The following is a 27,973-nucleotide window of genomic DNA, read 5'->3' as shown; positions in this document are numbered from 1 at the left end:
AACCTGCGGCGTGTGAGCAGAGGAGGACTCTGCGGGGCGACTTGCCCTGTGATTGCCTCTGAAAACTAGCCTCCACAAGATGATGTCAAGGATCAAAATCTATGGAAGATTTCAGGAACTTGAGAATCAGCTGATTATGAAAATCAGAAAGTCGAAAACATCTTAAATTGAGAAAAAAATGATTCACTGATTTCATTACTTAGCAGTGATGCACCACCGACACTTACTCGGTAAGAAAGAAAGCAAGAAATCACATGCAAAATAAACTAAATTAAAGCATGCAAATCACAGTTTGCAATTTTAAAAGGAGCTCAATCACAGCAAGCAGGCAGGGTGTGGTGGTTTCTGAGCCGTACCTCCAACAAGAAAGAAGCAGCCGCATTCCCGATCATAATGATCACCAGAGTGACACGCCAGTCATGGGGAACACACACGATCTGGGGAGGCAGGAGAGGATGGAGAGCGGTGAGTGCGGCACCTCTGAGCCAATGCAACATCTCAGATATTCACGCTTTTGCGCAGATGTTTCTCTTTTTCGGTCCCAACACGAGGCAACTTAAAGCCTGTGGTGTGACAGTAACACGCGGAGAAAATGAGAGAAACAACGTTTACCTGCAGGAAGTTGTCAACAGCAGGGAAGGGATGCAGCATGATGAGGAGGAGAAAAGTGTACAGACCGATGCAGGTCAGCATGAACAGCCCTCGTGGAAGAAAAGTTACAATCTTTATCAATTTATATGTGGGATACGGGGAAATTCCTAAGTTGTGACTGTTTTTACACTCCTTTTCTGTCTTTTTAAAGCTTAAAAGTGTATTTGTGTTTCCTTAAAATTTGAAACACGCATCGCTGACAAAACAGTCTTAGCCTTACAGTTCTTGTAGCTTGGTTGTCTGAAGGGTTTTCCCTTGGAAAAAACGATCGCCACAGCTAAATACTGGAAGGTGGAGATGTAGAAGAGGGACGTGTTCTCATAGTTCCTGATGTTTTTATGGTTTTGAGGATCAGTTACGTTAACTCCGAGAGAGAAGATGGACCTGGAAACATTACAAGCGCTGCAGGAAAAGAGAAAAATGCAGAAAATGAGGACAAATGTCTCCTTTTACAAACAAAGAATGCAAAAATCAAACACGATAAAGGCAAGTGAAAAGCAAACGTTTCAAACGTCTCTGTTCTTTTACTGATATTAAACAGCACGCCGCCAACTTGAGCAGTAAATAAAGAGCTTCACATAACAACTGTTAGAGAAATCGGTTTATGTTTAGTGTGTCTGAAAGAAATATTGGGCAGATTTTTTCTTTTTAAGCACGTGCCATCACCACATTAATAATCCTAACAGACCACAGATATGTTAAAAAAATAAATAAATCTACATCACTCACTCTGACTCAGGCGTCCATGTCTCGTACCAGCTCTGCTGTCGTACCAGGAGAAAAGCCAGGACCTGGAAGACCAGGCAGGTGAGGATCTGGGTCAGGACTGAGCAGAGGAGCTGGCCTGAGATCAGACTGGACGGCGGGCGACGCCACACCAGCTCCTTCCAGGCTGGGTTCAGACTCACTGACAGAGAGGATATAGTCATTAGAGAGCTGTTTTTTGAACACTGACTGGAAAAAAAATATTTTTTTTTAAAAATTGGTGCTCGTCGCCACGCTGCTCACTTGTAAAGGCAATGGTGAGAATGATGATGAGGTCAATGAAGAGAAACTGGAAGTCTCCCAAGTTGCTGAGAACCTAAAATATCAAAAGATCACACAGCGACAAATTAATGGCTCTATAATCTCAGCTGACACTCGCTGACTTTAGAGCTAACCTACATTCCTGTGTCACACTGTGTCATTGTCATCCTTTTCCCAGCAGCGGCGCGTCACTTTGCTGTCACGTTCCTTTGTTTCACCTAAACTTCTTTTTAAAGACGCAACTTGTGGGAACCGTATCAAAGTTTGATATGGTATACATTCCTATTTGGGACCCTTCCCCCCATTTTATTCATGGTGTCTCAAATGACACAATGTTTTCCCAGCAGGTGACAAAGAGAAAAAATTTGGAAGGACAAATATCTATTCACCGAGTAGAGCAGGATGACACTGATGAACTGGATGATGCTGTAGAGAGCCATGAACTTAAACACGCAGAACGATGTTATGAGGGCGGCCCGTCCCTCCCTTTAGAAGGAAACACAGGATTTAGAGTTCAAATCAAAGCTGTTCTCAGCTGAAGATGCTCTCGGAGTGTGAATAAAGCTGTGAGATACATTTACTCCTTTACCTGATTAGGTTGGGGACGCAGGAGATGTTTGAGGTAGAGGAGGTGAAGGGTGACGCAACTGACGCCTCCAGCTCTGACAGAGAAATCCCGCTGTGAGCTCTCTTCAGCGCCTGAGAGGGAGAGAGGACTAAATTAATATAACTCACTTTGGGTTTGAGTAACGCTGCAAAACCAGAGGTAAAACACTCAGTTTGATAAGAGTAACTTATTCATCAATACATCAAATAGATCAATTACTGTTTGTCAGTACATAAAATATTTAAGGAAACTACAGCTGTGGGCACCGAGGGAACAGAGAAAAAAAAAAAAAAAAAAAAAAAACACCACAAAGTCAAAAGGAACCATGACTGCAAGTAAAATGTAAACCTACATAAATGCTTTTAAAGCATGCATACATGTGGTTTACTTTACACTTAGTCCAAGTATGTGATATGCAGGTTGCTTTATACCACCTGTAGCCTCTTGTTCAGCTTTAAGAGGCTACAGTGTTTCAGTTTGTTTTTGCAAAAAAGCATAAGAGACGATGAAAAATATCATTTTTATTATAAAGCTGACTCAGACTTACTCCACAGTCATTAGCACCATCACCACACATCCCAACGGTGTAACTGGAAGATAAATAAAACACGTGAAGACACATGAAACGGATTAAACGCAAAACCACAAAACAGAGGAGCGACTCACTCCATGCTCTGCAGGACTTCCACCAGCTGAGTCTTCTGGTCTGGAGCCATGCGAGCAAACACGGTGGCTCTCAGCACAAGCTGCAGTGCCACCATGAGGGGAAAAGGAGAATTACACAGCTTTACACATGTTCAAAGCTAACGTGGACCAAGTAACAGACAAAGAGTACGTGTACCTTCTTGACCAGCTGGGGAAAGTATTCAATAATGACAGCGAAGGCCTTGCCGCTTACAGCGAAGTGATAACTTTGCTCCTGAGAAACCTCCCCATCCCAGGTCCCTTCATCCAGCTCGATCTCCACAATCTGAAGGAGTAAAGATGAGCCAGTCATACCATGGTACTATTTTATGTGGAGAATAAAATATCAGATTTAAGCCAAACAAACCTTTTTACTCCCCCTTTTTTTTTTTTTTTTTTTTTTTACCTAAAGTGATTCATGCAACTGAACGACTGAAAAATATATAAATGTATAAAACGAGCTGTGCACTGACAAATGCTTCAGTTCTTGCATTCTATATGAACTCAAAGGCAAAAATACTGTAAAAGTAAAGAGATGCCTCAACATGTAGGTGTCAAACCTACTGCAAACAGCAGAGTGGTTGAACAGGATTTGGAACAGTATTTAAAAACCAGCCTTAACAAGAGAAGGTAAATCATCTGTCCAGGCATGTGTTGTTTTCCTTGAATTACAGTACCATGAAAGTGTCTCGACACACACGTCAATGCTTTTAATGGTTGCTTCCAAGGAGCCAGACCTTCCTGTAATATTCGTATCTTGAGGCACTTTGTTACCAACAGCCTGTCACAAAAACACATTTGTTCCCATTTCTTGTGTTCAATCTATGAAAAATGCCAACGAAAACACAGTTTGACAGGCGTAAAATTGTATTTTTGCACTAACCAAAAATGAATGCCAAAGAGCTAATAGCTGAAAGCTTTTAATGTCTCAGAATGGTGTGCAGTGTGTCCCTAAAACAGGGGTGTCAACATAAGGCCTGGGGGCCAGAATCAGCCCAGCAAAGCCTTCAGCCGGCCCTCTGGAAGGCTTTGGAAAAGTAGTTAAGGATAAAAAGATACTTTCCTACTATATAAATGTGTTAAAAACTTAAAACTTAACTTATATTAAAATATCTAAAATACATTATATATAAATACATACATTTTGTCACATTATAGCCACAAACATGAATCAGTTTTATTGGAATTCCACGTGAAAGACCAACACAAAGTGGTGCACACGTGAGAAGTAGAACCAAAATCATACATGATACCAAACATTTTTTACAAATAAATAACTGAAAAGTGGGGTGTGCCTAATTATTCAGCCCCCTGAGTCAATGCTTTGTAGAACCACCTTTTGCTGCAATTACAGCTGCCTGTCTTTTAGGGTCGGTCTCTACCAGCTTTGACTCGGCCATTCTAACACATGGATATGTTTTGTTTTAAAACAAACCATTGTTGCCCTGGCTTTATGTTTAGGGTCGTTGTCCTGCTGGAAGGTGAACCTCCGCCCCAGTCTCAAGTCTTTTGCAGACTCCAAGAGGTTTTCTTCCAAGATTGCCCTGTATTTGGCTCCATCCATCTTCCCATCAACTTCCCTGTCCCTGCTGAAGAGAAGCACCCCCAGAGCATGATGCTGCCACCACCATATTTGACAGTGGGGATGGTGTGTTCAGAGTGATGTGCAGTGTTAGTTTTCCACCACACATAGCATTTTGCATTTTGGCCAAAAAGTTCCATTTTGGTCTCATCTGACCAGAGCACCTTCTTCCACATGTTTGCTGTGTCCCCCACATGGCTTGTGGCAAACTGCAAACAGGACTTCTTATGGGTTTCTGTTAACAATGGCTTTCTTCTTGCCAATCTTCCATAAAGGCCAACTTTGTGCAGTGCACGGCTAATAGTTGTCCTATGGACAGATTCCCCCACCTGAGCTGTAGATCTCTGCAGCTCGTCCAGAGTCACCATGGGCCTCTTGGCTGCATTTCTGATCAGCGCTCTCCTTGTTCAGCCTGTGAGTTTAGGTGGACGTCCTTGTCTTGGTAGGTTTACAGTTGTGCCATACTCCTTCCATTTCTGAATGATCGCTTGAACAGTGCTCCGTGGGATGTTCAAGGCTTGGGAAATCTCTTTGTAGCCTAAGCCTGCTTTAAATTTCTCAATAACTTTATCCCTGACCTGTCTGGTGTCTAAATCCAATTGAGAATCTGTGGCAAGATCTGAAAACTACTGTTCACAAACGCTGAAGAATGGGCAAGGACTTCAGTCTCTAGATGTGCAAAGCTGGTAGAGACATACCCTAAAAGAAGACTGGCAGCTGTAATTGCAGCAAAAGGTGGTTCTACAAAGTATTGACTCAGGGGGCTGAATAATTACGCACACCCCACTTTTCAGTTATTTATTTGTAAAAAATGTTTGGTATCATGTATGATTTTTGCTCCACTTCTCACATGTACACCACTTTGTGTTGGTCTTTCACGTGGAATTCCAATAAAACTGATTCATGTTTGTGGCTGTAATGTGACAAAATGTGGAAAAGTTCAAGGGGGCCGAATACTTTTGCAAGCAGCTGTCTTTACACAGACAGAAAGGGCAGTTTTACTGGTCTAGACCACATAAGATGGGCTGTATGTAAATGAGTTTGATATTCCTGCCTTAAGATTTGAGGAAAGAGAAGAAGAAATAGCAGCAATCAACATATCTGATGGAGAGATCATTCAAACTTTAATGAAGCAGAGAAAGGAACAAAAGGCAGTCAACATCCAACGAAGAGCTCTGGAACATCCTTCAAGAAGTCTGGAGAACTACAAGGGCTGGCTCAAACCTTCTTCCTTTGTTTTCCTTTAGGGGTTTGAAGATGAAGGATAATTATATACCTTGTTTAAGATTCGGAATTTAAGAAAGCATGGTTTTATTTAATTATTCTATACCTATTTATGGTAAATGGCCTGTATTTGTATAGCGCTTTACTAGTCCCTAAGGCGCTTTACACATCCAGTCATCCACCCATTCACACACACTGGTGATGGCAAGCTACATTGTAGCCACAGCCACCCTGGGGCGCACTGACAGAGGCGAGGCTGCCGGACACTGGTGCCACCGGGCCCTCTGACCACCACCAGTAGGAAACGGGTCAAGTGTCTTGCCCAAGGACACAACAACCGATACTGTCCAAGCCGGGGCTCGAACCGGCAACCGTCCGATTACAAGGCGAACTCCCAACTCTTGAGCCACGATCGCCCACGATCAAACCTTCTTCCCAGTACCGTCCACTAACCGGGGATTACTCGGTGGTTCTTACCTCGTTGTCCTTAACAGCCTGAGCTTGGTTTTCAGTGTAATGCCACGTGATACTCGCAGGCTGGAAATCTTTGGGAGGCCCAGCATCTGCTATTATGACCTTCTCGCATGGACGGACCATTCCACAGTCTCGAGCCACCGATATGGCCGTCAACATATTGTCGCCTATAAGATACAGAGGAGAAGAGGGAAATGAGAGGCACAAACATTTGAATTTGCGTCGCAAATAAAAGACAAATTGACTGAGCTGCATTACCCGTGACCATCAATGTGCGTATGTTGGCTCGCTGTAATTCACATAAAACACCAGCAGTCTCTGGTTTGATTTTGTTCTGCATAATGATCAGACCGAGGAACTCCATGTTGGTCTCTATTACGTCCCTATGAGAGAAAAATCATAGACTTCTATAAATTGTGCTGCCATTTTTTAAGGAATCCACAAAAAGTCACATTTAGAGAAAAACAGATATCAGGATGAATCTGGGACACACGGTGACTTCTGACTTTTAGACATCATAAATCTGAGGTTATCGCTGCATCAAAGCAGTTTAAGAGCTCAGCTCACTTACATAACATTCTTCCTGTTTTTAAGTTTAGTTAATGATTTCCTACTTTTATCACACTGACCCCAAACACCCGGAAACAAACACTAATATGCTGCTGTACAGCGAGCACGTCTTTGAGCATAGAGTCACTTAATAAATCATTCATATTGCAGTCGCCTCAAACAGTTTTGTGCCTTTTGGCAGCACGACATTGTGGCAGATGACAAAACTGCTAGTCATTTCAAATACTTCCAATATAAAAGCTCTCAAACAAGCCTTCCTCCTCATGTTTCACTTAGCAAGGACATTTTCTGCCCTGCAATAGAAGGACTTTGAGCTAAGTTACTCTAAGAGCAGCTTCGAGCTTCTAAAAGCGTCATCAGCAAGATAAGAAACCACATTACAAGCATTTTCTTCAGGGTGGGAGTATCCACATGCACTGTGGGCAGTATTATCTGAGGATACGGGCGTACAGTACCTGCTGAGGCTCTGGACTTTGTGCCAGGAGAGTTTGGACTCTAGCTGACGATGTGCCAGGGCAATAACCCTGAAGCCCTGCCTGGTGTAGGCCTCCAGAGTCTCTGTGAACGTCTGTGGGACTAAACAGAAGGTCAGAGCTATGTTGGTGTGACCTTATTATATAACATGAGACAAGATAAGAAATGATTTTGTGGGACAGGGAGGACATATTTTATTCATTTGTATTTCTTTACAGCAAAGTCAAATTAAAAGGGAGGAAATAACCATCCCATGTCTGACTTGTGTGCTGTCTGCAGAGGCTGGCCACCACCTCCGGTGCCCCTTTTAAGAAGGCGTCCATGTGTTTTGCCCCAAGCCTCCTGACCACCACACTCATCCTCTGCAGCGCCGAGGAGAAGGGGAACTGACGCACAATGCCCATCTCACAGGCCTGAGGAGCAAAAGTCACATGTTTGAACTGGGGGGGGAAAAAAAAAAAAAAAAATTGCTCCGATTCTAAAAATGTGTTGATTTATTCTCTTCATAACAAGTGATTCAAAGACAGTTTGACAGCTGCTTCCAGGCTTCATGCTAGGCTATAATTTTCAGTTAGCTACGTCAGATTTACAAGATTTAACACTGAGTAACAAAGTGAATACAAAAACATTGATGTTTTCATGAAGTGGCAACTTACAGATAATTCAGAAAGCTCCTGAAAAAGAAAAAACAAAACAAAATGTGTCATATTAGGAAAATCCGGCATTGATTTATAGTCATCAATGAACATACGGAGGTCACGGTACCATGCTCTGAGGTAGTGGATTGCTCTGATGGGCTTCAGGGGCGATGTGCTTTGGAGGGCGTACTACTGTGGGCATTATGGGATTGTGGAGCGCGGTTTCTTCCTCTGTGGGTTCTTCTACGATCTAAAACAAAAACATCACCTTTCTGCCTTGAATCACTGAGTCAAGGCTGCTGTAAATAAAGGTATTTTTTTTTCCCTGGAGCTTGGAGCTGGAGATTTCACTTACAGGCTATCAGTAACTAACCACGCTAAACACTCAAAATCTCTGCTTACCCAGCCTGTAGCGCTGAACATCTTGAGGTCCAAAGGGTCTCCAGAGAGCTCTCCTTCTATTTTGGTCAGTGAGTGGCAGGTTGCCATGCAGGCCACGAATGTAGTGTTTACAAGACTGACTTTAGCAGCCTCAGACTCAGGTGAACAAAAGCTGCAGTGAAGAGAGAAGGTCTGACTCAACGACTCGATTCTTTGTAGGTGCGAAAGAAGCAAATCGTGACTCTATATAACTGTGTGAGAAAACAACCCAAAGTTTCTGTGACATTTCCAAATCTGTTAATAGAAGCCCTGATAGTAAAGGTCTAAATTTCTCTGTCCAGTGTTTCATAGAGGCAAAGTTAAAGACTGTACATAAAAGATGGAACTATTGGTTCACAGGCTACTAATGTAAGCGCGGACGTTGTTTGGTTGGTTTTCTGAAATCAGAAGAAATTAGCATCGAGTGGATTCAACCGAGAAACAGTCCTCAGGATGTTTACTGTAGCAACATGTTAGCCACACCCTAAAGCATACGCGGCTTTACTCCAAAGAAAGATTTTCTAAAAAAAAAAAACAAAAACAAAAAAACAACAAAAAAAAAAAAAAAAAAACAGACTTTTTATATATTTAACAAGATTTAAAATAATTGACTTTGCCCATAAACTCATCAACAAAAGATTGGGCAAGGTCAAAATCAAAAGTGAGTACGACTGTCACGACTGTGAGTACGAAAGCCTCAGACTTTCACGATCAGATACGCCCTCTGCTTGCCATCTACTATGTACAGTTTGGGGTGATCGTGGCTCAAGAGTTGGGCGTTCGCCTTGTAATTGAAAGGTTGCCGGTTTGAGCCCCGGCTTGGACAGTCTCGGTCGTTGTGTCCTTGGGCAAGACACTTCACCCGTTGCCTACTGGTGGTGGTCAGAGGGCCCGGTGGCACCAGTGTCCGGCAGCCTCACCTCTGTCAGTGCGCCCCAGGGTGGCTGTGGCTACAATGTAGCTGCCATCACCAGTGTGTGAATGTGTGTGTGGATGGTTCAAGGTTCAAGGTTCTTTATTTGTCACATGCATAGTTATACAAGTATAACACACAGTGAAATGTAACCGGAGCGGAGCGGTCAGGAAGGCGTCTGGACGTGGCCGCGCCATCTTGTTATCATGGGTGGATGACTGGATATTGTTACGGATTCAATATATTGGGGATGGATACAAGAGGAAAAGCCAAAAGAACAACACTGGTCCAGCCGGGTTGAGTCAAACGATGATTTTAATGATCACACGCGTGGGAGATGGACACCGTACGCAGACAGCATCAGATCTCAAAATGGTGGAGCATTGATCAAACTCTTATAGCCTCTAGTGGCCCCCACCTAATCATAAAAGCCTAAACATTCACATTCTTTCTCTCACACAGCGCCTAAGCTACGACCTTGGCTCCCTGTTTATCTGCTCCTGCTGAGATGGGGCAGAAAACTCCAGTATGTTCTGTTCTCTTCTAATCAGACAAATAAGGCGATGACTTTCTGCGAACAGTATTTCTTATAACTCAGCAGTATAATGCATCATAAAACAATATCATTCATTCACAATAAATCAGCAGTCTAATGTAATGCAAATCAGTTTAACAAATGCAATAGTTATCACCTTCTTCTAATTCAGGAGAATAATGCAAACTAAAACTACATAATAATTCACAATCTTTAATTAGGGGTCTAACATGGCATAAAATAATATTATAATCCCACAATATGTAAAGCGCTTTGGGATCCTTAGGGACTAGTAAAGCGCTATATAAATACAGGCCATTTACCATTTTACAGTCTATGACCAAAGAAGACACAATTACTTTTCCTTCAGATGTGTCAGGACAAAATTATTAGAGAAACTGTTAGCGGACAGCAGTAAAATACAGATGCATTCTTTGTTATTCAATAAATCAACAAGCCGCTAAATGAAGCATTTTAAAGCTATGATGCAGTGATGCAATACCGTTTTGTATGTGCCGTCTTTATTTTGAGAGAACTTTACAGAGACTAGACAGTAAAGCATGGATGGAGTGGGGGGGAGCAATATGCAGGAAATGACTGAGGGGCAAGTTGAACTAAGGCACCTGCAGTTGCCTTTGGCATATTTGCTACTTGCACAAAGAGGTGAGCTATAGCAGTTCCTATTTGTTTCTGGTTATACTCGGAGATCTGATCTTAATATGCACACGAATGGCAATAAACCCAAAGTTGCCACTTCCTACCTGCCATCCTCAGCCCTGTGAATGGCCCACAGGTCCAAACCGTCCTCGGTCAGAGTACCAGTCTGAGGGAAAACAAAAACTGCACATTATTACGAAGCTACCAACTCAGGCCTCGTACATCTCATCAGCAAGAGCAGGAAATCAATCTGAACAGCCCATAATTCTAGACAGTGGAACGGAACAAGACTAAGCAGCTTCCTCAAAGGACAAAACAAGGACAAAGATGTGACCCAGCATGTCTGTGTGGAAGCATTTAGCTGTTTAGTACATAATCTTTCTACCAACTGAGGTCAGTGTTAAAAATAAATAAATAAAACCAACAACAACAACCTTTAGCTCCTTTACAACCAAACAAACTATGAATAAAGTCTGTGTCTTTTTATTTTCAGAACTGATGAATTTGTTCCTTCTCTTAATGAATTATACAATCTAGAAAATGTTGGAAAATGCCTGGAAAAACAGACTTCACTGAATAATGAATCAAATTTATCAACTTTGAATGCTTTACTCAAACTAACAACATTACAACCCGTTTCTCATTGTGCTCACTGGGTGCTCGTGATAACAAAAGGAAAATTACATGTCAAGCACAGCCTGCTTAGATACGTCTAAGTCCTTATAAACTTGTACAGCATCACTCTTTTGAGTGCATAAAGCTCGGTGCTATGAACAAACAGCATATTTGCACGACCACAGCTCTGCCTCGAGACATTTACGGTCATTAAATCATGCACTCACTCTCAAAAAAAGAACTTGTGCTTGAACTGGAAGTGGGTTTGAATGTGTTGAAAACCAATTTCCATGCATTTTGTCTGAGGACTGATTTCTGAGCTACTTCAGATCCTCAGCTTCTACATTTTCTAACTCACCTTGTCAAAGCAAACCACGTTAAGCTGACCGCACATGTTGATCCTCTGTGGACTGATGCAGAAGATGCCGACGCGCTTCAGACGCCGCTGTGCGTAAACGATGCCGGCCGTCATGGCGGCCGGTAAGGCCGGGGGCACGGTAATGGTCACGATGTCCAGAGATTCAATAATGATGGTTTTAGCTGGGACCTGGAGAGAACAGACAGCAACTGTGATTCAGCTCACTGAAGACCTTCATAAGCCTCTTAAAGAGCAGTAATACCTTGTTCATGATGCTCAGGACGATGGTATAGATGAAGCCGATGCCTGCCACCCCAACAAGACACAACAGGAACAGGTATGCGTCGTGGTACAGCTTGAAGTCAGTGGGTTTAGGGTAAAGAATAGAACGCACAAGTTGGCCTTTCTCTGTGCTAAAGCCTGTGGAGACACACAAGTAATACTCTCTGATTATTTTCTTCCTTTTGAGGGTGCTCAGTCTAAAGCAGAAGCTAAACCACCACAGTGGGTCCCAGTCCGTCTCTCTCCAGTTTACCTGTTCTCACCACAACAGCTTTCACCAGTTCTCCGGTGTAGAAGCGGGTCTGGATGACGTGGGTACCACAGTAGAGGGTGTGTTTTTTATGCTCATCTATATTGTAGCTCCTGGCTCCTTCCTCGCCAGCACTGGGCAGACTGGTCTTGGTGACTGGCACACTCTCTCCTAAAAGAGATTTTTTTTATAATCAAAAGAAAATATCAAAAAGAACAGATGCAGAAATGAAGACCAGAACACCAGAATGGCTTTTACTGAAATATTGCAGAAGAATCCCAGCAAAATATTTATTCAATTAACCACCAGGGCATCACATATTGTGACCTACAGGAGGGGAAAAAACAAATGGTGCCAAAAACCATGGCTACCAGGACATCACAATATGTGGACAGGATCCAGCTTTCAACATACAGTCACGTGAAAAACAAAGTCTGCATTTCACCTTGTCTGGTGCATATCAGCACAGAGAGCTCAAACAAACTGTCAACCACGGCGGTAGAGGCGTGATGATTCGGGTTTGTTTTACATCCACACGACCTGGCACCCTGCAGTTATTGAGTCGACCATAAACTCGTGATAAGTCAAATGTGATATCATCTGTCTAACAACTAGTCATTGAACAGGACAACGATCCCAAACACAGCAGCAAATCTGCATCAAGATGTCTTAAAAAGAAGAGAATTGGGGTGTTGCGAATGCCTTGGCAAAGTCCAGACCGCAAACTTACTGAAATGCTGCGGCAGGACTTTAACAGGAGAACTGTGCATATCTCGATGCCCAAAAACGTTAAAAAGCTAAACACTGTGAAATAAGTGGCCCAAAATCCCCCATAATGATGTAAGACACACGTGTCATACATAAGTTATTGCTGCCAAAAGTGGTTCTACAGGCTAATGAATCATAGTGTATTCTTAGTTTTTCAAAGGACCGTTTACAGTCATGTGAAAAACGTTCTTCACATGACTGTACTTAATTACATGGGATATTTACTTATGACAAATAGTCATAAAACAAAAACAACACCTAGCAATACAACGAGGCAGACATAAATAAAAGGAACAAACGTCAAATATAAAAATTCTATGATGTAAAAAATGTTATTATCAGATGATAGGCAAACAGATGACTGCCCTCACGCAGCTCCAGCTATTTCTTGACAATAACAATCTCTATGAGAAGTTCCAGTCTGGTTTTAGAGCTCGGCATAGCACAGAAACCGCCCTTCTGAGAGTTTTTAATGATTTGCTTTTAACTGTTGACTCTGGTTGTGCTGCTGTCTTAGTAACCCTGGACCTGACAGCAGCCTTCGACACTGTTGATCACAACATACTGCTATCCCGCCTTCAACATTGTGTCGGTTTAAAGGGCACTGTCTTAAAGTTTTTCCAGTCCTATTTGAATAATAGGAGTTTTTCTGTTCACCTTGGTGAACTGTCATCTCCCAGAGCTCCTTTAACCTGTGGCGTACCTCAGGGGTCCATACTAGGCCCCCTGTTGTTTATTCTGTACTTGCTCCCTCTGGGCGATGTGCTCCGTAAACATAATGTGTCCTTCCACATCTTTGCCGATGATATTCAGATCTACCTCCCTCTGAGGTTGAACTGCAATGTTTCTTTGCAGCCGCTACTCTCCTGCTTGTCTGACATTAAGACTTGGATGACTCTTAACTTCTTACACCTTAATGAAAGCAAAACTGAAGTCATTGTGTTTGGGCTTCCTAAAGATCCCAACTTCTCTCTTGACTTTTTGGGACCCCTAACCTCCGATTGCACTTCTTCCATTAAGAGTCTTGGTGTTATTTTTGACAATGCTTTTAAACTTGATAAACAAATCAGCTCTGTAGTTAAGGGATCTTTTTATCATTTGCGGATTTTAGCCAAAGTCAAGTCTTACCTTTGCAGGAACGATCTAGAAAGAGTGGTCCATGCTTTTATTACTTCACGGCTAGACTACTGCAATTCCCTCTATGCTGGCCTAGATCGTTCCTGTCTACATCGCCTTCAACTGGTGCAGAACGCTGCCGCTCGCCTGTTGACCGGTTCAAAAAAAAGAGACCACATCACTCCGGTTCTCTGCTCTCTCCACTGGCTCCCAGTTGCCTTTAGGATTGATTTTAAAATCTTATTGCTGGCTTTTAAGGTTTTAAATGGCACTGCACCTTCTTACCTGTCAGAACTCCTTAGAACTTATCGCCCCAGGAGATCTTTGAGGTCAGCCGACCTGATGCTTTTAGATGTTCCCAGGTATAAATTAAAGACAAAGGGAGAGAGGGCGTTTGCTGTGGCTGCACCCAGACTGTGGAACAGTTTACCTCCTCACGTCAGACTCTCCAAAAGCCTAGAAACTTTTAAAACCGCTCTTAAAACTCACCTCTTTTCATTGGCTTTTAGAAAGGTTTAATTTATTTGTTTTATATATTTTTATTTTATTTTTATCAGCGAGGTGTTATTACGAAATTGTGTTCTATTGTATTTTTATCTGTATTTACTGTACAGCACTTTGGTCAGCCTTGGTTGTTTTTAAATGTGCTCTATAAATAAACTTGACTTGACTTTTAAAATGAGAACACTAGAGATGCAGAAAATAAAACATCTCAGAGCTCGCATCATTCCCATTCACATATAGGCAGGCTTCAGCGTCCACCTGGCTTCAAGTCACCTCGCTGGACAGCTTTGGAAAATGTGAAGAAGGAAGGCATTTTGAACTTTTGTAATTTTTCCAAACCATGAATCGTAGCGCTAATTAAAGACTGGACGATGCTTTTAGTTTACTCACTGGTTGGGGTGGAAAAAGTCCAATTTCAAAGTATATTAGCGTGTTTTCCTTTAGTTGGTAAACAATAATGTGCAAATGTTAGAAGATGCTTGCCTTGGATCCAGGTACATCTGGGTCCATGTTTTCAGGACGAGCTTCTACGTTCTAATGTGACTACTGCAAAGCCCCGCCCACATGCTCTTAAAAACCTCCTGTTTGTGAACGCCAGCCAATCAGAGTAAAATTATCTTAAACTGAGCAAAGTGTGAGGTGCCTTAACAGCTTTCTAACTGAGAGCAAAAGGTCAGAGAAGGATATGATGTCCAAATCTATGGATTCATTCAAGGAAAGCAGATGAACTTTGCATAAGTTAGAGCCTGCTGAACTTGTTTTAAAGGACCAGTGATGATACAATAAAGTAATGTATGACAATGTGGGCAAAAAAAAAAAAGAAGAAAAAAAAAAATGTAATGATGACATAATAGCTCATCAGGTTATTCCCTGTAAAGTGACAAATGTGACCTAAGTTCTTCTGAACTGTGGACGGGCAAAGAACGCCTCGCCGTGGCATAAGCTAATCAGTCCTTCAGCTAGACGAGCTAAAAATCAAAGCCAGCTTAATCTTTGATATATTGTAGCAGTGACGGAAGTACCAGCTGCCTCTCACGAACAGTCATAAAGTGTAAAGAGATAAGTGACGAGAGATAACCACTGATTCCTGGAAGAACGGTAGTAACTTTTCTCCACGGCGAGCGCGGCGAAGAGCAGTCTCACCTGTCAGCATGCTCTCGTTCACAATGCAGGTTCCGCAGACGAGCACTGCGTCGCACGGCATTATCATCCCATTCGCTGGAATGGCGATGACATCGCCGGGCACGAGCTCCGTTGACATGGCCTGTTCAATATCTGTGGTCAAGATCATGAAAGAAGACTTTGGATACACACTGTCTCTGTAGCCAGTCACAAGGCAAAGCAGCTATTAGCTGTGTGTCATGATCAGAGATGAAAACATGCCTTTATTCCCTCTGCACACAGAAACACGAACCACGCTGTGGGCTGCCACCATGTCGTGCAGCATGACGTATTGCTGAAAGGAGAAGAAAAACAGCTCTTGAAAGGCACCAGAACATTACAACCAGTCACCAGTCGGTCACCAGTTGAAAACGGGTGACCGAGAGCAGAGCCGTCTCAGGCATGACCCACCTTTTTAATGGTGTACAGTGAGGTAGCGATAGAAATGATGGACATTAAAACAATGGCTGAGGCATAATAATAATAATCTTCAAAGCTCCAGAGAATAATGCTGAAGAGCTGGAAGATGTAAAATGGGTTCAAGACCTGAAAAAAAAACATGCAAACAGGGGGAATTAGAAGAAATGATAGATGTGCTGTAAGAAAATATGTTATGCAAGAGCTTGAAACTCACCTCCTTTACCAGAAGCTTTAACAGAGAGGGCACTCTCACTGCAATCTCATTCTCCCCAAAAAACAGCCTCCTGATAAAGAAGAATCCAATTTGTCCATCATGAAAAATCCATCTGCTGCTTCTTCATTTTTTTTTTTTAAATGAGCAAATAACTTAAGAAAACAGCCTGTAAGAAAGCCCAGCATGTACCTGTAGTCTTGTAATGTTTTAGAAAGCCCAGAGCTGTGCTCAGAGTGAAGGCTTGCACAGCTCACATTCACATCCTCCAGGCCTCTAGAAAATGAATACAATTCATGTCAACTGCAGCTGAGCAGAGCAACACACACACCGACCGGGCATAACATTATGAGCACTGACAGGTGAAGTGAATAACACTGATTATCTCTTCATCGTGGCAGCTGTGAGTGGGTGGGATGTATTAGGAAGCAAGTGAACATTTTGTCCTCAAAGGTGATGTGTTACAAGCTGGAAAATCTGGGAAGTGTGAAGATTTAAGAGTCTGACGAGGGCCAAATTGTGATGGCTGGGCAACTGAGTCAGAGCATCTCCAAAGCTGCAGCTATCGTGGGGCGTTCTCGGTCTGCAGGGGTCACTGCTTCATGTATGCAGGATGTGCAGGAGAAACAAGTCGGACCCATGGACACCCCACCTCCTAACTTACATGACCTAAAGGATCCATTGTTTGGTGGGGGCTGTTTTGGCAGCAAAAGGGGGACCAACACAATATTAGGCAGGTGGTCATAATGTTATGCCTTATCGGTGTGTATCTGATCATGCAGAACCTGGCAAAAACTATGCAATCAACAAAAAAAACTATTCTGTTACACCTCCTCACGCTTTTACGTTTAAAGCATATATAATATATATAGCATATATAATTTATATATATATATAAATTTATATATTCATATAATTTAACTGAATTTGTAAAAAAAAAAAAAAAAAAGCTGTAATACATGTAGCACATCAAATATTCTGAACACAAGACTACAGCACACATACTCAGTGGGATGCTTACTTGTATAATTCAAAGTTCTGCATCACATCATTCCAGTAGTATCGAGCGCTGTGGTGGACGAAATAGTGAACCTGAGAGGGGGAGAGGGGAGAATCCAAACACTTAGTCTGTGAAACAGATTTGTTTAAAATGGGTTAGTTAGAAAACTATCAAATGGTAACAGGAGACACGGCTTCATACTAAAGTACCTGAACCAGCTGCCTGTGAGAAAACTGTCCGTAGCAGTCTTCGTGTACAGCGCTGACACCAAGGTCTCCGTCTCCATTTGTTACCTGGCTTTCAGGCTGGGAAGCCAAACTGTCAAAGGGCTTCTTCCCAGGAGCCAACATCACATGCACTTTGGCTCGAAACCACTGTCTGAACTCATCCTGAGGTAACAATATAAAGCAGCACAGTTTTCCTGTTCGTGAGGCCACACCAAATTTATCAGACACAGTATGGAACAGTATGTGTGCCACAGAAATAAAATGCTTCATTTCAATATTAAACTACAGCACATACCGTTGTCCTGAGCAGCACTGTGTGTGCGTCCTTCAGCGTGGTGTGAGTACAGGTGCTCTTCACACCCCACTCAGGTAACCAGTAGAGGAGCAGCAGCAGGAGACCACCAGAGCAAATAACACCTGCGCCCACCAGGATCATCTTCCACAGACAGGGTCTGTAACCCGACACCTCCTGCACAGATACGCTAACATGTTAACATGGCTGCGTAGTTGTCTCTTGTCTGTAAAACACCTGGTAATATGCTGGATTCAAGGACTTATTTCAGCCACAGATTAATTAATAGACAAGTGATTCTCTACTAAGTATTTCCCAAAGCAGGTGGATGGTGTGCACTGGAATGCATCAGGAATGGCATCCTTCTTGCAATCCACCCTTTTATCTGTGATTGGGACCGGCACAAGGAGCTCGCTAGCTTGTGACCCCCCCCCCCCTGAAGCTGGTGCCTCCCCCCAGTCTCAAACCAGGGATGGACGGACAAAACCTGCATTATTTCATCTAACTGAAACTGAATTTGAAATCAAAGATATTCAGTGTAATAAATACTAAGAGAATTGGAAAAACATATTAGTGACTTATCCTAATCTGGAGTCTAACACCGATTTACATCTTATATGTTAATGCACAGCTAGCTAGAGGTGGGACTCAGTAGACAACCCACAATACAATATTACTGTGATTATTAACATTGTGTGACCTGCTGAGCACTGCAGTGACATATGTTGTTCAACTACAAATTATGTCCTCAAAGTTAAACTTTATCAGTATCTGTTTTGTTGCAATACGATAACGTTATCTCACGTCAGTTATTTTTTGGCTGCAAAATGAGATCATCAAGCATACCAACACTGTCCTTAAAACCTGCTTTAAATGTAAGACAGTCTGCTATCAGTCTGTGAATGAATGGTAATTACGTGCAATCTGTTTCTGATAATACACCAATTAACTGCGACAAATCACTGAAAAAAAAAAAAAAAAAAAAAGAACATCAATGCTGTCTACATAAAAAGAAATTCACATTTAACAGTAATTCATACACTCAACAAAAATATAAACGCAACACCTTTGTTACTGCTCCCATTCCCCATGGGATGGACGTAGAGACCTAAAATTCATTCCAGATACACAATATAACCATCCCTCCCAAACAGTGGTCACAAATCAGTCCAAATGTGTGGTAGTGGGCACATCTGCCATATTGAGATAATCCATCCCACCTCACAGGTGTGCCACATCAGGATGCTGATCTGACATCATGAGTAGTGCACAGGTGTACCTCAGACTGCCCACAACAAAAGGCCACCCTGGAATGTGCAGTTTTGTCTCACAGCAAAATGCCACAGATGCCACAAGCAATGAGGGAGCGTGCAATTGGCATGCTGACAGCAGGAATGTCAACCAGATCTGTCGCCCGTGCATTGAATGTTCATTTCTCAACCATAAGCCGTCTCCACAGGCGTTTCAGAGAATATGGCAGCACATCCAACCGGCCTCACAACCGCAGACCTCGTGTAACCACACCAGCCCAGGACCTCCACATCCAGCAGGTTCACCTCCAAGATCGTCTGAGACCAGCCACCCAGACAGCTGCTGGAACAATTGGTTTGCACAACCAAACAATTTCTGCACAAACTGTCAGAAACCGTCTCAGGGACGCTCAACTGCATGCCCGTCGTCCTCATCGGGGTCTTGACCTGACTCCAGCTCGTCGCCGTAACAGACTTGTGTGGGCAAATGCTCACATTCGATGGCGTCCACAGGCCACAATTGACAATCTGATAGACTCCATGCGACGATGTGTTGCACTGCATGAGGCAAATGGTGGTCACACCAGATACTGACCGGTTCTGGGTCCCCAGACCCCCAATAGCGCAAAAAAACTGCACATTCCAGGGTGGCCTTTTGTTGTGGGCAGTCTGAGGTACACCTGTGCACTACTCATGATGTCAGATCAGCATCCTGATGTGGCACACCTGTGAGGTGGGATGGATTATCTCAATATAGCAGATGTGCCCACTACCACACATTTGGACTGATTTGTGGCCACTGTTTGGGAGGGATGGTTATATTGTGTATCTGGAATGAATTTTAGGTCTCTACGTCCATCCCATGGGGAATGGGAGCAGTAACAAAGGTGTTGCGTTTATATTTTTGTTGAGTGTGTTTAATTATCAGAGTTTAAGTTTGTAGTTTTTCCATCGTATTTTAATTAATTTAACAAAAAAAAAAATTTTTGGTGTCTATATCGATACAATATCGCAACACAAAATGCAGCTATGCTGTATCAATTACCCCCCACCCCATTACTAGTTACCTTTTTTAAGAAGGATGCATACTTAATTGCTCCCAGTATAAAGAAATTGTTAATACTACCGTAATCATAGGGGTGGGAAGTAACGAAGTACAAATACTTTTTAAGTGTACTTAAGTAGAAATTTCAGGTATCTATGGAAGCCCATTTCCGCAAGTAAAAAAAAAATAAATAAATAAATAAATAAATAAATCCATAACTTGAAATTTTGAGTTATTTTTTAAAATTTCAACTTATTAACTCAAAATTTTGAGAAAAGTAACTCGAAATTTCAAGTTAGCTCTGCCAATCAGTAATCTATGTGAATGATGTCATTTCCTTGTTACCCGGAAGCTGAAACCTTCAGCTACAAATGCTACAGCTAAGCTACCAGTATTACATCCAGTCATGAATCCACAGATTGCTGAGTATTTTCAGCGTGGCTTCAAAAATGATGAAATCCTTGTGTTATTAGCTGAATCACATGGCGTTACTATCAGCAAACGTACTCGCGAAAGAGCCAATTTGTTGCGATCCGGTTATAGTGCGCGTTACTCTGCGCCATATGCTTCCAGGTAACAAGAAAGTGACCTCATTCACCTAGATTACTGATTGGCAGAGCTAACACGAAATTTCGAGAAAATAACTCGAAATTTTGACCTATGGATACTTGTTTTTTTTGGGGGGGGGGGGGGGGGGGGGTTTAGTGGCGGAAACGGGCTTCCATAGGTATCTGTACTTTACTTGAGTTTTTTTTTTTTTTTTAAACAACTTTTTATTTTTACGCTCTACGTTTTTAAACAAATATCTGTACTTTCTAATCCTTATATTTTCAAAACAGACTCATTACCTTAGGTTTAAGGCATTTGAGGAGAGTTATTATTTCATGACTTTCAGATATCAAACCGACTTGAGCCTAAACAGTAACACATGAAAGGCCATCCTGTTCCAGTACTATTCGGCAAGTGATGTGCCATAAAAAGAGATTAAAGATGTAAAAAAAACTGCCTGGTAAAGTTAAAGGGATTAAAGTGAGGCGTGTTTTCTTTTTTTTTTGGTACAGTACCAGAATGACTGCAGGTGTCCAGAAGTTGCAGTACTTCAGCATCTAGCTAGCCCCACGAAAGATGAGCGAGCATAAAGGCAGTAATGTTTTGTAAATGGCAGCTAATTTCAAATACAGCATTTCTATCAGCAAACACACAAACAGTTTGTGTGCAGTTTATCTGCTAACTAAAGGTCGAGCTGCTGGTTTTCACAAGGAGAGAAAAGAAAGAGAGCCAACTTCACTCAGAGATGGAGAAAGATGACAAAGACAGGAAAGGAAGAGAGGTTAGATTTAAAGGTAAGGATGGCTCATTGGTGTTTGACTAACTGGAAATGTAAATCTTACATGTAAGTCCCCTTTTTTAAATCAGATACTGGGTCTGTACATGTCACATTATGATGTTTTGCAGCAGGTTGCACAATATGAAAAACAAACTGAGGTAGACTAACTGTGCTATTTAAAGGATACACGAAAATCCTCTGCAAGTTAGCACAGGATAAACAGGTTTGTTTGCTGCACTGTGATGAGTTTAAAGTAAAGAACAGTGTGTGACCGGTGCACAGTGGCTAAGGTTTCATGGTCAGAGTTAGGTTACATGAAGGGTGGCAGAGATGATGATGCTGAGATCCATTCACTGAATTCACCTTCATACCAACTTTATAGTGTCTAATATAAAGACAGCATAAACTGTGTACTGTATCGAGGATGGAAATCAGTAACATCTGCTGACATCTGGTTGAATAAAGTTGTGTATTTTGAATTTATTGTGGTTGTGGTTAAATTCATATTCTATTAAACAGATTCAGGCTGACTACAATTAGAACTACAAAAATTTGCATTTCCTGCGAAAATGCTGTGTGGATGCCTTAATGCTGAAAAAAAGCTGAAAAGGTTGAAAAGTTGCAAAAAGTTGCATGGCGGTGAAGAAACTGAAAATTCTGCTGAAAACAGGTGAAGAAGCAGAAATGTTTTGCTGAAAAGTGGTGAAAATCAAAAAATTCTACTGAAAGGGGTAAAGACGGAGAAATTTTTTCTGAAAAGTGTTGAAATTTTTTTTTTGCCGTGAGCAGGATTCGAACCTGGCCCTTCTGGTCTCACGGCAGCTACTCAGCTCACTGAGCCAAACTCATTCTCACAAAGAAGAGGTGGAGAGACTGACAATTCTGCTGAAATGAGCAGAAGCTGCTGAGATTTGTGCTGATAAGAGGTGAAAAGGCTAAAAATTTTGCTGAAAAGAGTTTAATGAGCAGAATTTCTGCAGAAAAGATGGAAAGAAGCAGAACGTTGCGCTGAAAAGAGGTGAATGAGCAGAATTTCTGCTGAAAAGTGTTTAAAAAAAAAGTTTAACTGTTAACTGAAAGAAATGTTGCCATAAGCGGGATTTGAACCCGGGCCTCGCAGTCTGAGAACGGCTGCTCATCTCACTGAGCTAAAACACAGCTCAAACCGGCAAGGAAAATCAGTGACCACACTGATAATGTGGAAGAAATGGGCAAAAAATAAAAATTAAACTGAAAACTTTGCATGAAACAGCTGGCAGAAAGGTTCTTCAAAGAGCTACTTTCTTACTCCGAGTACATTTCAGAGCCTGTACTTTTTCACTTATACTTGAGTAAAGAAGTTGAATCAGTACTTCAACTTTTACTAGAGTATTTTTAAACAGTATCTGTACTTCTACTTAAATACAAAATCTCTGTACTTTTGCCACCTCTGCTAATCACTACATTCCTTTTGCATTACTCGCACTCTCACATAATTACCAGTTAACAACATAAGCTTTAGTTTCCAGTAGAGATGGACCGATCCGATATTATGTATCGGTATCGGTCCGATACTGACCTAAATTACTGGATCGGATATCGGAGAAAAATAAAAAATGTAATCCGATCCATTAAATATCACGAAAGCACCTCACAAAACTTGCAACACGCTGTAACTCACCTCAGAACGTTAGCACGTCGGAGCAGTATGCATCACGTGATAGAGCGGCTGTGGCATGCGGGACCTGTCGGTGGTCTGGATAGCATTTGGAGCTTCGCTAGCAACCCGGCATTTCATCTCCGACAAAGTTATCCCGAGAGAAGTAAAGCAAGTGTGTAAGTCCATCTCTGAATGTTTGTAAACCATTCCTGCGTTAAGCTTAACAAGCGATATATGGAGCGACTGCCTCTTCTCGCTGCTACTTCAATCATGAAACTGCTTAACTATCAGCTGATCGGCTTTTCTGTCGCGAGTTCGTCTCTCTTGTTTGCTTTTGGCCCACTTTGCACCAGAAAGAGGAAACCAGCGGCTGAACAACAGCAGCACGTTTAAGCTTGATCAGCTGTTGTTAGAATGTATTTAATATTACTTTCTACTCGAGGATCTTTTTCTACGTAGCTGACGCTGGTAACTGTGCAGGGGCGCATCTAGCAAAGTTTAGCCAGGGGGGCCGATAGGGCATGAACAGGGAAAAGGGGGCACAAAGACATACTTTTCTTTCTTATTCTCATTTAAAATGTCGAGCTTTTAATTATTTAATATTTATCTGAATCTTACACCCAAAGTTTTAATCTGATGTAAAATGTATAGAAGTCCATTACTGCATATAGTAACTGTTAAGTCTAATATACCCTAGTAAGCTATAGTACTTTTTCCTTTGGGAAGGTACCATCTGTGCAGTCTGCAATTTTGTTGAAGAAAGATGTTGAATCTATTTAATATTTCTTGAAAAATAATTGATTTCTGTGCATTTTTTTCACACTGCATCAAATTAAGGTTGATTACGTCGATTAAGCATCATGAGGTGGAGCGTGAGGGGTGGTTCCCTATTTTTTATTTATTTATTTTTGTTGTTGCTGGGAGTTGGAACCCTATTAGTTAGGTTGCTTAATATTTATGCTAAGTACTCTTTAAAATACCAGAATAGGGAGGATGGTGTAGGTTTAAGTTTATTAGATTGATCAGTATTGCTGAACTATGAAATTTTTTTTTTTGCATACAGGTTTAACAGAATAGCTTTAGTGTAGTTGTTGTTTTAAACTTGAGTATGAACTTGCAGCAAGATATTTAAAAAACAGTTTTGTTGATTAAAAAACACTATATTGGATTCATATCGATATCGGCAGATATCCAAACTTATGATATCGGTATCGGTATCGGACATAAAAAAAGTGGTATCGTGCCATCTCTAGTTTCCAGTCACACACACACACACACACACACACACGCGCACACGCACACGATCCTTGAACACAAAGCAATAATGTAAACCAGCCCAAAGAATCTTGAAAGCGATCACTATGGTGATTCTACCTCAGAAACACGTACAGGTAGGAATGGATGCTACATTTATATTTCAAAAATAGCGATAATCACTGCTTTTGTTACCTGTTGAGGTTCAGGCGGCTGCTGGTTTTGGCGTAGGCAAACATTCAGCGTTAACACTCTGGGTTCTTAGCTAGCTCTGTGTTAGCATGCTGTCTAATGTTTGCAAGGAGCTGATGATGTCAGTATAATGCGACTGTTTCTGCATCGTGTTCTTGTTCCCTCATGCAAAGAAAAAAGGTAATGCCCAAATTTCCACTCTTTAAATGTTGTACACCACTCCGGTTTTCCAGCTCTCTGCACATTAACTGAAATCAGCTGACTGTAGCCCAGCAGACAAAAATGATACACAAAATATGCCGTTTTAGTTCTACCTGCCTGACGTGCAGATAACTGGAGAGCCTTTGTAATTTAAGTACCGGCATAATTGCAACTTTAATACAGTAATCACATTGCATTCAGTTAGTGCATTACCAAAAAACATGTTACTTTGTAGCGAGTTACAACTATCAGTATATTGGATTAATGCAATGGCCTGCCAAATAATACTGTCTGCTTAGTGGTTCAGACCATCCAAGTATTTATTGGTCTGTTACTGAACGCCAGTTAGCCATGTCCATGCGTTTTGCCCATAGTTTATGGCTTCCTAGTGTTAGGTGATAACTTAGCTCTCCACCCACATGTCTAAATATTATAACTTCTGGATCTAGTAAACCAACGGGCCAACAGTAACACAGTTGAGGCTTTAACACGCCAAGTCCACAGACCATTGGCTGATGTCCATCTGTAGTAAACACAACCTGCTTCCTTTAGAACAACAACAACAACAAAAAACAAAAAACAGTTGTACCCATCTGACTGAAACTCACTCTTCTTTTACACAATACTTACACACACTGGTGCATTTACATGCCAAAAGTAGATGATATGAGAAAACCAAAAAGTGAAATAACTGAAATGATACTCACCATCTCATCCTCCAGGCCTGGGCTGATGAGCTTCACCTCGTTCGCCTTCATTTTCTCAGAAGTCCCGAAACTACGAAGAAATGCAAAAAAGTATAACTTGTCACCACTGTATACCCCGCAGGTGTGTCATCACTAGTGGAAGCTCTTCAGCTATCAAGGATCTCTTCAACTCTGTGTAGTCGATAAAGGTCCTTCAATAGCAGTCAAGGGCATAAAATGACTTCATTTTATAGTCTCTCAAGAGATAGCAACCTAAACTAATAATGAAGTCAGCCATTTATTATTTATTTATTTTTTCCTATTTGGCTTTTCATCATTGGAGATGAAAATAAAGTTAGATACAAGTCAAACAACATCACGACAAGGACAAAAATCTTATCCGTGAGATAACCGATGAGGTGTCTGTGTGGAAGAAAGATCTGTCACCGAACCCGCCTGAACTGAAAAATGCTCCAACGTATTCCAAGCCTCTTGTGATTCTTCTGCAAACATCTACCTTCATTAAGTCCTGACAGTTCATTCTTAATGTTGCCGATTTTCAAGTTTGCCGGAACAGTATTGTTGATGCACTCAATATGACTCGAAGCACTTTATACACTTGCTTTATTTATCTATCAAATCAATAATCAGGAATGTAATAAAAACAGACAGTGTGTAATCTGCACATCATAATCCTACTCACTCTGCATGACCCCAGTCCAAACACATCTGTTAATTACTTATAATAAATATAAGAATAATATTAAGCAACAATCAGTGCATGATAGGCCGCAATATACACAGAAACCTTTGCACTATTGTTAAGTTCAAAAACAGTCACAGCTGCAGTTTTGTGTGCGTCATCCGCCTGACCTGGCCCATCAAGAGCTCCATGTCTGTAATACGGTACTTAATATTTAAAATGTACTTTTTCATTTAGCACTCTTTGCAATTTTGATTTAAAGGTTTAACATTAAAGTGCATTTTTTATTCCATGGAAAATTTTAATTAAAAAAAAAAAAAAAAAGGAAAACAAATAGACCTCAGCTTTGATCAGCTCTGATCAGATGCATCTCAAAAACTCACAATATCTTTGGAAAAATTCAAAGTTTTCTCTCAGTTATTTAAGAAAGTGAAATTGTTACGTATTCTAGACTCGCTATACAGAAACTGCAATGTGATAACTCAGAGTTTACAGCTCAAAGAATTATTGAATGAAAAGTATTCAAAGATTTCATTTGGGGTTTGGGTGAATAATACTGTGTACCTCTTGGTCTAATTCAGTACACGCAACCACAATCATGGGGAAGCCGGCTGACTTCCCAGTTGCCCAGATGATGATCATCAACATCCTCCACGAGCAGGGTGAACCACAGGAGGTCACAGCTGAAAAGGCTGGCTGTTCTCAGAGTGCGGTATAGAAGCACATCAACAGAAAGCTGACTGGAAGGGAAAAGGCGCACAAGCACCTTCAGCCTTAAGGTGACTGTGAAGAAAAGTTAATTCAAGAACTTGGGAGAGCTTCAAGAGGAGTGAACTTAGACTGGTGTCTGCATCTACAGCCACCGGGAACAGAGGTCCTCAGGAAAGGAGCGACGAGAGTCATAATAGGAAGCCACACCTGAACCAGGGATTCAGAAATGTCTTACCTGAGCTAACGAGAAAACGAACTGCTCAGCGGTCCAAAATCCTCTTTTAAAACAGAAGTAAATTTGGCATAGAGTCTGGATGAAGAGCAGAGAGGCAAAGAACCCGAGGTGTTTGTAATCCAGTGTAAAGTTTCTGCAGTCTGTGATCTGCTGGCATCGGTGGTGGTTGGTCCACTTTATTTTTTATCAGATTCAAGGTCAACACAGCCATCTACTATTAGAGCTTGATTGGCCAGCCAACTCACCTGATTCAAACACCACAAAGAATCTATAGAAGAAGGTGAGACAACCCAAAAACAAGGGGAGCTGGAGCCCACTATCAAAGCAACCTGGGCTTCAGTAACACCTCAGCACTGCCACAGACTGAACTCACACATGCACAAATTCATGGTAAAGGAGCAGAAACCAAGTAGAGTGCATAAATGAAGACGATAAGAGATGAGATTGGTCTCTTCCAGATTTGATAAGGATAGAAATCATAAACTACACCCTTCATAGTTATCAGATCTGATATGAGACAATATCTTTTAGCTAAAGTTGTTAATTCCTCCAGTGGAGCTTGTGGACAACCAGCAGATGTGCATAAAAGCAGTTCTGTCCAAACACCTTACCAACAGCCTTTATATTGGCTTTTCCTTTAACTTTCCCTTTATCTGTATATAAAACCACTTTATCACCATTAAAAAGTCACTAAAAGTGAACACACGGTGCTTCTCTGTGCCAGGAAAACTTGTAGGGGCAGATATGAAATAAATAAAACTGAAACACTGCTGCACTCTGCAAGAATCTGACACTCTATGTAAGCAATGGCTTCCCAACAGCTTGATCTTAAATATATTGGAGTGTCCAAATCAAATCAAAGACAGTCCTGAATGTGTAGCAGGGATTTAGCCAAGCTGTTCAAGTACACATGTGCAACATGACAGCTTAAACCCTTCAGCACATGCAGGCCACACAGACCCAGGTGTGTGAATCCTCTAAAAGGTGTCTCCACCACATGCCAGCCCCACTTGAGCCATATTTAACAAATCCGACAACCAAAGCGATAAACGCGCTGCTTTAAATGCGAAA

The 27,973-nt window shown here is 41.6% G+C and overlaps 1 protein-coding gene across 3 annotated transcripts in view; it reads right to left on the bottom strand.

Annotated features, from left to right (window-relative positions):
• LOC146553902 (polyamine-transporting ATPase 13A3-like) overlaps nt 1-27,973 on the bottom strand; it is a 36,825-nt gene that overhangs the window by 8,246 nt on the left and 606 nt on the right. Inside the window, exons 2-32 of one of the 3 annotated variants that reach the window (XM_085255230.1) lie at nt 25,275-25,344; nt 17,663-17,836; nt 17,350-17,529; nt 17,162-17,232; nt 16,333-16,416; nt 16,144-16,213; nt 15,921-16,055; nt 15,732-15,804; nt 15,492-15,623; nt 11,964-12,131; nt 11,691-11,848; nt 11,429-11,617; nt 10,560-10,621; nt 8,333-8,483; nt 8,058-8,180; nt 7,949-7,966; nt 7,555-7,732; nt 7,274-7,394; nt 6,507-6,631; nt 6,252-6,415; nt 3,126-3,254; nt 2,951-3,030; nt 2,832-2,874; nt 2,267-2,376; nt 2,067-2,163; nt 1,660-1,732; nt 1,381-1,558; nt 872-1,053; nt 613-701; nt 357-437; nt 4-99 (exon numbers count right to left, since the gene is read on the bottom strand). In XM_085255230.1, coding sequence (XP_085111356.1) covers nt 4-99; nt 357-437; nt 613-701; nt 872-1,053; nt 1,381-1,558; nt 1,660-1,732; nt 2,067-2,163; nt 2,267-2,376; nt 2,832-2,874; nt 2,951-3,030; nt 3,126-3,254; nt 6,252-6,415; nt 6,507-6,631; nt 7,274-7,394; nt 7,555-7,732; nt 7,949-7,966; nt 8,058-8,180; nt 8,333-8,483; nt 10,560-10,621; nt 11,429-11,617; nt 11,691-11,848; nt 11,964-12,131; nt 15,492-15,623; nt 15,732-15,804; nt 15,921-16,055; nt 16,144-16,213; nt 16,333-16,416; nt 17,162-17,232; nt 17,350-17,529; nt 17,663-17,836; nt 25,275-25,344 — 3,604 coding nt within the window. The remainder of the gene's footprint in view (nt 1-3; nt 100-356; nt 438-612; nt 702-871; nt 1,054-1,380; nt 1,559-1,659; nt 1,733-2,066; nt 2,164-2,266; nt 2,377-2,831; nt 2,875-2,950; nt 3,031-3,125; nt 3,255-6,251; nt 6,416-6,506; nt 6,632-7,273; nt 7,395-7,554; nt 7,733-7,948; nt 7,967-8,057; nt 8,181-8,332; nt 8,484-10,559; nt 10,622-11,428; nt 11,618-11,690; nt 11,849-11,963; nt 12,132-15,491; nt 15,624-15,731; nt 15,805-15,920; nt 16,056-16,143; nt 16,214-16,332; nt 16,417-17,161; nt 17,233-17,349; nt 17,530-17,662; nt 17,837-25,274; nt 25,345-27,973) is intronic. The other 2 variants (XM_085255231.1, XM_085255232.1) reach the window with 2 other exon arrangements.

This window comes from Mchenga conophoros, linkage group LG18 (assembly GCF_057382185.1).
Source record: "Mchenga conophoros isolate Kocher_MC1m ecotype Shallow Benthic linkage group LG18, M_conophoros_male_GT1.1, whole genome shotgun sequence".
NCBI classification, from domain to species: Eukaryota; Metazoa; Chordata; class Actinopteri; order Cichliformes; family Cichlidae; genus Mchenga; species Mchenga conophoros.
This window is presented reverse-complemented; position numbering and strand designations above follow the sequence as displayed.